The 9,486-nt window shown below is 55.5% G+C and overlaps 1 protein-coding gene across 1 annotated transcript in view; it reads left to right on the top strand.

Annotated features, from left to right (window-relative positions):
* LOC132390624 (rab GDP dissociation inhibitor alpha) overlaps window positions 1–9,486 on the top strand; it is a 36,521-nt gene that overhangs the window by 26,613 nt on the left and 422 nt on the right. The window contains exons 7-9 of the mRNA XM_059963221.1: window positions 5–176; window positions 4,167–4,311; window positions 9,154–9,208. Coding sequence (XP_059819204.1) covers window positions 5–176; window positions 4,167–4,311; window positions 9,154–9,208 — 372 coding nt within the window. The remainder of the gene's footprint in view (window positions 1–4; window positions 177–4,166; window positions 4,312–9,153; window positions 9,209–9,486) is intronic.

Below are 9,486 nucleotides of genomic sequence, written 5' to 3'. Positions count from 1 at the left end.
ACAGGTGGCACGCTGTAAGCAGCTGATCTGTGACCCCAGCTACGTTCCTGATCGCGTGCGGAAGGCCGGGCAGGTGATCAGGGTCATCTGCATCCTCAGCCACCCCATCCGCAGCACCAGTGACGCCGCCTCCTGCCAGATCATCATCCCCCAGAACCAGCTCGGCCGCAAATCTGGTAGGCATTGTCCCCTCCCGTACGGGGAAAGTGGGCAGGAGACGTCCGGTGGATAGGCTTCAGCCCGGGGCTGGAGCAGAGCACTCGCTGCTGGTGGACTCAGTCAGCTGGGCAGCATCTGTGGGGGCCGTGTGTGGTTGACATCTCGGGTTTCAACCCTTCAACAGGAATGGGACACGGGTGGACCCAGTGGGGTGAGGGTTGCACCAAGACTGAGGTGGGGATGGGTGGACCCAGTGGGGTGAGGGTTGCACCAAGACTGAGGAGGGGATGGGTGGACCCAGTGGGGTGAGGGTTGCACCAAGACTGAGGTGGGGATGGGTGGACCCAGTGGGGTGAGGGTTGCACCAAGACTGAGGAGGGGATGGGTGGACCCAGAGGGGTGAGGGTTGCACCAAGACTGAGGTGGGGATGGGTGGACCCAGTGGGGTGAGGGTTGCACCAAGACTGAGGTGGGGATGGGTGGACCCAGTGGGGTGAGGGTTGCACCAAGACTGAGGTGGGGATGGGTGGACCCAGTGGGGTGAGGGTTGCACCAAGACTGAGGAGGGGATGGGTGGACCCAGTGGGGTGAGGGTTGCACCAAGACTGAGGAGGGGATGGGTGGACCCAGTGGGGTGAGGGTTGCACCAAGACTGAGGAGGGGATGGGTGGACCCAGTGGGGTGAGGGTTGCACCAAGACTGAGGAGGGGATGGGTGGACCCAGTGGGGTGAGGGTTGCACCAAGACTGAGGAGGGGATGGGTGGACCCAGTGGGGTGAGGGTTGCACCAAGACTGAGGAGGGGATGGGTGGACCCAGTGGGGTGAGGGTTGCACCAAGACTGAGGAGGGGATGGGTGGACCCAGAGGGGTGAGGGTTGCACCAAGACTGAGGTGGGGATGGGTGGACCCAGTGGGGTGAGGGTTGCACCAAGACTGAGGTGGGGATGGGTGGACCCAGTGGGGTGAGGGTTGCACCAAGACTGAGGTGGGGATGGGTGGACCCAGTGGGGTGAGGGTTGCACCAAGACTGAGGAGGGGATGGGTGGACCCAGTGGGGTGAGGGTTGCACCAAGACTGAGGTGGGGATGGGTGGACCCAGTGGGGTGAGGGTTGCACCAAGACTGAGGAGGGGATGGGTGGACCCAGTGGGGTGAGGGTTGCACCAAGACTGAGGAGGGGATGGGTGGACCCAGTGGGGTGAGGGTTGCACCAAGACTGAGGAGGGGATGGGTGGACCCAGTGGGGTGAGGGTTGCACCAAGACTGAGGAGGGGATGGGTGGACCCAGTGGGGTGAGGGTTGCACCAAGACTGAGGAGGGGATGGGTGGACCCAGTGGGGTGAGGGTTGCACCAAGACTGAGGAGGGGATGAGTGGACCCAGAGGGGTGAGGGTTGCACCAAGACTGAGGAGGGGATGGGTGGACCCAGTGGGGTGAGGGTTGCACCAAGACTGAGGAGGGGATGGGAGGACCCGTGGGGTGAGGGTTGCACCAAGACTGAGGAGGGGATGGGTGGACCCAGTGGGGTGAGGGTTGCACCGAGGAGGGGATGGGAGGACCCAGTGGGGTGAGGGTTGCACCAAGACTGAGGGGGGGATGGGTGGACCCAGTGGGATGAGAGTTGCACCAAGACTGAGGAGGGGATGGGTGGACCCAGTGGGGTGAGGAGGGGAGTGTAGGCTGTGAGGGTGAGGAGGGGGAGTGGGAGTGTAGGCTGTGAGGTGGATCCAGGTGAGGGTGAGGAGGGGGAGTGTAGGCTGTGAGGGTGAGGAGGGGGAGTGGGAGTGTAGGCTGTGAGGTGGATCCAGGTGAGGGTGAGGAGGGGGAGTGGGAGTGTAGGCTGTGAGGTGGATCCAGGTGAGGGTGAGGAGGGGGAGTGTAGGCTGTGAGGGTGAGGAGGGGGAGTGGGAGTGTAGGCTGTGAGGTGGATCCAGGTGAGGGTGAGGAGGGGGAGTGTAGGCTGTGAGGGTGAGGAGGGGGAGTGGGAGTGTAGGCTGTGAGGTGGATCCAGGTAAGGGTGAGGAGGGGAGTGTAGGCTGTGAGGTGAGGGTGAGGAGGGGGAGTGGGAATGTAGGGTGAGGGGGAGTGGGAGTGTGGGCTGGGTGGGTGAGGAGGGGGAGTGGGCAGGGACAGAGAATAAGAGGTGACAAAGGAATGAAGGGGGTGTAGTCTGATGGTGGAACACAGAACCAAGGGGCGGAAGGGGGTGTGTGTGTGTGGGGGATGCGCACAGATGATGGTCGGGAGTACTGGGGAGATGGAGGGACAGACAAGGGTGGAGGGGTGGGGGTGAGTGTGTGCGCACAGGTGATGGTCAGGAGTACTGGGGAGATGGAGGGACAGACAAGGGTGGAGGGGTGGGGGTGAGTGTGTGCGCACAGGTGATGGTCAGGAGTACTGGGGAGATGGAGGGACAGACAAGGGTGGAGGGGTTTGTGTGTGGAGGGGTGCACAGATGATGGTCGGGAGTACTGGGGAGATGGAGGGACAGACAAGGGTGGAGGGGTGGGGGTGAGTGTGTGCGCACAGGTGATGGTCGGGAGTACTGGGGAGATGGAGGGACAGACAAGGGTGGAGGGGTGGGGGTGAGTGTGTGCGCACAGGTGATGGTCAGGAGTACTGGGGAGATGGAGGGACAGACAAGGGTGGAGGGGTGGGGGTGAGTGTGTGCGCACAGGTGATGGTCGGGAGTACTGGGGAGATGGAGGGACAGACAAGGGTGGAGGGGTGGGGGTGAGTGGGGGTGCACAGATGATGGTCGGGAGGACTGGGGAGATGGAGGGACAGACAAGGGTGGGGGTGAGTGTGTGCGCACAGGTGATGGTCGGGAGTACTGGGGAGATGGAGGGACAGACAAGGGTGGAGGGGTTTGTGTGTGGAGGGGTGCACAGATGATGGTCGGGAGTACTGGGGAGATGGAGGGACAGACAAGGGTGGAGGGGTTTGTGTGTGGAGGGGTGCACAGATGATGGTCGGGAGTACTGGGGAGATGGAGGGACAGACAAGGGTGGAGGGGTTTGTGTGTGGAGGGGTGCACAGATGATGGTCGGGAGGACTGGGGAGATGGAGGGACAGACAAGGGTGGAGGGGTTTGTGTGTGGAGGGGTGCACAGATGATGGTCGGGAGGACTGGGGAGATGGAGGGACAGACAAGGGTGGAGGGGTTTGTGTGTGGAGGGGTGCACAGATGATGGTCGGGAGTACTGGGGAGATGGAGGGACAGACAAGGGTGGAGGGGTTTGTGTGTGGAGGGGTGCACAGATGATGGTCGGGAGGACTGGGGAGATGGAGGGACAGAGGGAAACCAAGTCACTATCTTGGTTGGAGAATCATTGGGTTGAGAAACCCACTCGTCCCCAGGGGGAACAACACGACGTTGGCAGCGGAGAGGGCCGAGGACAGACCTTGGTGTGGGGAATTGAAGTGATTTTCCCAGGGCAACCTGTCTGTGCTTGGTCTGACTGAGGTAGAGGAGGTCATGGGGGGTGTGGGGGGAGCATCAGAGGCATCAATTGAAGCTGGTGAGGTTGTATGCGGATCTCTGCTCCTCCTGGACGAGCTGTGAGTCTGTGGGGAGGGAGCCCTCACTGGGATCATTGGAAACCGCGCCCTCACCGCATCCCGTTGGACAGGAGGGATCGGCTGGCGTGATCGACTCCGGCGGTGGGGGGAGGGTGCCTTCAGGAGAGAAGGTAGGAGATGGGGGAGGCATGTGAGTGGTGACCTCGGTGAGGGAGGTTTCCTTTAGTGGTACAGTCTAGGACTAGAGGGGGAATGGTCTTGGGCGGAGGGAATGCCCAGTTGCAACAGGGAGGAATGCCCCTCCCATGAGGGGGCAGTGGGGTCCACAGGGCAGAGTCTCACCAAGAGGTGGTGTGTGACAGGGTCGGGAGGGGAGGTCGTGAAGCCACGTGGGAATTAGTGCACTGATGATCTCTCTCCTCTCTACCCTCCCCCCCCCGACCCCCTTCACCCTCATTCCCAAACCACCCCCCCCCCCCCAACAGATATCTACATCTGCCTGATCTCGCACACTCACAATGTGGCTGCCCAGGGCAAATACATCGCTATTGTCAGCACCACGGTGGAGACGGCGCAGCCAGAGGTGGAGATCCAACCTGCCCTCGATCTCCTTGAGCCCATTGACCAGAAGTGAGTGGTGGTGGGGAGGTCCTGCCTGTAGCTGGCCATGGGAGTAGGCTTTTTAAATGGGCCGAAGGGCCTGTGTTGTACCTTTCTATGATTTGTGACTTTATCCCTTTTGAATTTACTCTTCTCTCTGAATGCAGACCCTCTGGTATTAGACATTTCGACCCTGGGACAAGGATACTGTCTGTCTAGTTCACCTATGCCTCTCATAATCTTATAAACCTCATCAGATCTCCGCCGCTCCAGAGAAAACAACCCAACCTCACGCCCTCTAATCCAGGAAGCATCCTGGTGAACCATCGTCATTTTGTACTGTGTCGTTTGACCGTGATCGTTCTTGGTCAGAGACGGTCGCTGGTCCAGGCAGCATCCTGGTGAACCATCGTCATTTTGTACTGTGTCGTTTGACCGTGATCGTTCTTGGTCAGAGACGGTCGCTGGTCCAGGCAGCATCCTGGTGAACCATCGTCATTTTGTACTGTGTCGTTTGATCGTGATCGTTCTTGGTCAGAGACGGGCGCTGGTCCAGGCAGCATCCTGGTGAACCATCGTCATTTTGTACTGTGTCGTTTGACCGTGATCGTTCTTGGTCAGAGACGGTCGCTGGTCCAGGCAGCATCCTGGTGAACCATCGTCATTTTGTACTGTGTCGTTTGACCGTGATCGTTCTTGGTCAGAGACGGGCGCTGGTCCAGGCAGCATCCTGGTGAACCATCGTCATTTTGTACTGTGTCGTTTGACCGTGATCGTTCTTGGTCAGAGACGGTCGCTGGTCCAGGCAGCATCCTGGTGAACCATCGTCATTTTGTACTGTGTCGTTTGACCGTGATCGTTCTTGGTCAGAGACGGTCGCTGGTCCAGGCAGCATCCTGGTGAACCATCGTCATTTTGTACTGTGTCGTTTGACCGTGATCGTTCTTGGTCAGAGACGGTCGCTGGTCCAGGCAGCATCCTGGTGAACCATCGTCATTTTGTACTGTGTCGTTTGACCGTGATCGTTCTTGGTCAGAGACGGTCGCTGGTCCAGGCAGCATCCTGGTGAACCATCGTCATTTTGTACTGTGTCGTTTGACCGTGATCGTTCTTGGTCAGAGACGGTCGCTGGTCCAGGCAGCATCCTGGTGAACCATCGTCATTTTGTACTGTGTCGTTTGACCGTGATCGTTCTTGGTCAGAGACGGTCGCTGGTCCAGGCAGCATCCTGGTGAACCTTCGTCATTTTGTACTGTGTCGTTTGACCGTGATCGTTCTTGGTCAGAGACGGTCACTGGTCCAGGCAGCATCCTGGTGAACCATCGTCATTTTGTACTGTGTCGTTTGACCGTGATCGTTCTTGGTCAGAGACGGGCGCTGGTCCAGGCAGCATCCTGGTGAACCATCGTCATTTTGTACTGTGTCGTTTGACCGTGATCGTTCTTGGTCAGAGACGGTCACTGGTCCAGGCAGCATCCTGGTGAACCTCTTCTGCAGCTTCTCTAAATCCTTACTGCAAAGGGGCAGCCAGAGCTACCCACTGTACGGCCTGACCAGAGCTGCGATCTGACTTCCGAACTCTTTCTCAAAGCCCCGGCCATTGAGGGCAAATGTACAGAATGCCGCCTTTTCCATCTTATCAACCCCTGCAAACATTTTCAGGCAGCTGTGGGCTTGCATCCCAAGATGGCTCTGCATTTCGATGGGGGGTAGGATATGTCAGAACAGAACGTTGAGCATAGAGTGCAGCACAGTACAGGCCCTTCAGCCCACAATGTCGTACTGTAATATCAATCTCACTCTGCAACTCTCTGTCATCCATGTGTCTATCTCATCATCATTATGTGCCGTGGCATATGACATCATCTTCATCATGTCCCATGTTGAATGGCATGGGTGATTATGGTGACTATGAATGTCCTTGGCAAATTTTTCTGCAGAAGTGGGCAGTTTCTTTACAAGACAGGTGACCCCAGCCATTATGACTGTCTGCCTGGTGTCAGTGGTCACAGAACCAGGACTTGTGATCTGCACCAGTTGCTCATACGACCATCACTTCATGCCATACGGCCATAGCTTCATGTGACCCTGATCGGGGGGCGAAGTGGGTGCTACATCTTGCCCAAGGGTGACCTGCAACTGGCGGAGGGAAGGAGTGCTTTACACCTCCTTTGGGAGAGACGCACCCGAATGTCTCAAATGTATCTGCCTCTACTACCACCCTGGCAGCACGTTCCACACACCCACCCCAGTCTGTTTTTCAAAAAAAAACTACCTCTGACAGCCCCCTTATACTTTCCTCTAATCACCATAAAGTAATGCCCCCTTGTATGAGTCATCTCTGCCCTGGGAAAGCCTCTCCAGGCAATCTAAGCCTCTTACCTTGTACACCTCTCATCTTCCTTCGCTCCAAAGAGAAAAGCACTTTAAAAAAAAATGCTCTCTAATCCAGGCAGCATCCTGGTAAATCTCCTCTCTAAAGCTTCCAAATCCTTTCTATAATGAGGTGACCAGAACGGAACACTATACTCCCAACTGTCATCTGTAGTGTAGGCCGCCATTGGTCTCGATAGGCCATGGATTTGAACCTTGGAAAGTTTCCAGGCAAGGTTTTTTTTTTAATGGAAGACTGGCAGTTGCCCAAGCTGCAAGTCACCCCTCTCCATGCCACCAATGGCATTAGACCCATACAGCTTGGCACCGGTGTCGTCGCAGAGCAACATGTGGTTAAGTGCCTTGCTCAAGGACACACATGCAGCCTCAGCCAGGGCTCGAACTAGCAACCTTCAGATCACCAGATGAACGCCTTAACCACTTGGCCACGCGCCAACACAACTGTCGTCTAACCAAGGTTTTATAGAGCTACAACATTACCTTGTGGCTGTTGAACTCAATCCTCTGGTTAATGAAGGCCAACATGCCAATGCCTCTGTAACTTGCACAGTAACATTAAGAGATTCATGGACCTGGGTGTCAAAATCCCCCAGTTCCTCCATGCTACCAAGAGTCACGCCATTAGGAGAAGGGGTGGTGATAGGAAGGACAGAGAACGAGAGGGAACCAAGGTGGAGAGGGAAGAGGTTAAAGATGCCTTTCGGCCCACTGTATCTGTACTGACAATACTTCATTCCCATCAACCTCTCCGCCGAGATTCCACCTTCACCCCCACACTGGGAGGTCGCCAGGACTTGGGAGGGAAGCGGAGTGCTGTTACGGAGAGAATGTGCAAATTGCTGAGATTGCTTAGCCTCTGGTGATGATCTTTGCATTATCAATGGGGTTGGGAGAGGTTCAGGAGGATTGGATGGTTGCAGATGTTGTTCCCTTATTCAAGAAAAGGAGTAGAGATAGCTCAGGAAATTATAGACCAGAGAGTCTGTAATTCAGTGGTTGGTAAGTTGATGGAGAAGATCCTGAGAGGTAGGATTTATGAGGCAAAATATGATTAGGAATCGTCAGCATGGCTTTGTCAAGGACAGGTCGTGCCTTACGAGACTGATTGAATTTTTTGAAGATGTGACTAAACACATTGATGAAGGAAGAGCAGTAGATGTAGTGTATATGGATTTCAGCAAGGCATTTGATAAAGTACCACATGCAAGGCTTATTGAGAAAGTAAGGAGGCATGGGATCCAAGGGGACATTGCTTTGTGGATCCAGAACTAGCTTGCCCACTGAAGGCAAAGAGTGGTTGTAGATGGGTCATATTCTGCATGGAGGTTGGTGACCAGTGGTGTGCCTCAGGGATCTGTTCTGGGACCCCCTACTCTTTGTGATTTTTATAAATGACCTAAATGAGGAAGTGGAGGGATGGGTTAGTAAATTTGCTGATGACACAAAGGTCGGGGGTGGTGTGGATAGTGTGGAGGGCTGTTGGAGGTTACAACAGGACATTGATAGGATGCAAAACTGGGCTGAGAAGTGGCAGATGGAGTTCAACCCAGGTCAGTGTGAAGTGGTTCATTTTGGTAGATCAAATATGATGGCAGAATATAGTATTAATGGTAAGACTCTTGGCAGTGTGGAGGATCAGGGGGATCTTAGGATCATAGGAAGTCCATAGGATGCTCAATGCTGCTGCGCAGGTTGACTCTGTGGTTAAGAAGGCACACGGTGCATTGGCCTTCATCAATCGTGGGATTGAGTTTAAGAGCCGAGAGGTAATGTTACAGCTATACAGGATCCTGGTCAGACCCCACTTGGAGTATTGTGCTCCATTCTGGTCACCTCACTAGAGGTGGAAACCATAGAAAGGGTGCAGAGGAGATGTTGCCTGGATTGGGGAAGCCTGCCTTATAAGAATAGGGTGAGTAGACTCAGCCCTTTCTCCTTGGAGCGACGGAGGATGAGGGGTGACCTGATCGAGGTGTATAAGCTAATGAGAGGCATTGATCATGTGGATATCAGAGGCTTTTTCCCAGGGCTGAAATGGCAAGCATGATAGGGCATAGTTTTAAGGTACAGAGGAGATGTCAGGGGTAAGTTTTTTATACACAGAATGGTGAGTGCGTGGAATGGGCTGCTGGCGACGATGGTGGAGGAGGAAATGATTTTAAGAGATTCCTGGACAGGTACATGGAGCTTAGAAAAATAGAGGTCTATAGGTAAAGCCTAGGTAGTTCTAAGGTAGGGATACGTTCGGCACAGCTTTGTGGGCCGAAGGGCCTGTATTGTGCCGTATGTTTTCTGTTTCTAGACAGAATGTCAGCGTTAGGGCTTTTACCTGAGTATCCACGACAAGGGAAACAGCTGCACTACTCACTACAGTCTGGTGTCTCCGTGGCAGGGATGTGTTGCCTTGTGATGGTGGGGTGGGATAGGCTGGGAGGCCTTTGGCTGACCCCCTTGCTGACCTGTAACCTCTAACCCCAGGTTCGTGGCCATCAGTGACCTGTACGAGCCGCTGGACGATGGGACGGAGAGCCAGGTGAGTGGGGGAGAACAGTAGGATGGTTATAGAGCTCTCCCCAGGTGGAGGAGTGAGGATGGATGGAGGGGGATTCCAAGGGCAACAACTGTCCCCTTGGAGAGGGGTTCTGGGGCAACCCAAAGGGAGCTGGGCAATGGGCAACACTCACCCTCCATACTGACCCCAAGGGGAGTGGGGTGGTATGGTGGGAATGCTCGGATGGTGAACTGTAATTATCTCCTCCTCCTCCTCACTCCCCTTCCCTACTTCCACCTCTCTTCCTCTCCCTCGCACTC

The sequence above is a fragment of the Hypanus sabinus genome, unplaced genomic scaffold (genome assembly GCF_030144855.1).
Source record: "Hypanus sabinus isolate sHypSab1 unplaced genomic scaffold, sHypSab1.hap1 scaffold_995, whole genome shotgun sequence".
Lineage (NCBI taxonomy): Eukaryota > Metazoa > Chordata > Chondrichthyes > Myliobatiformes > Dasyatidae > Hypanus > Hypanus sabinus.
This window is presented reverse-complemented; position numbering and strand designations above follow the sequence as displayed.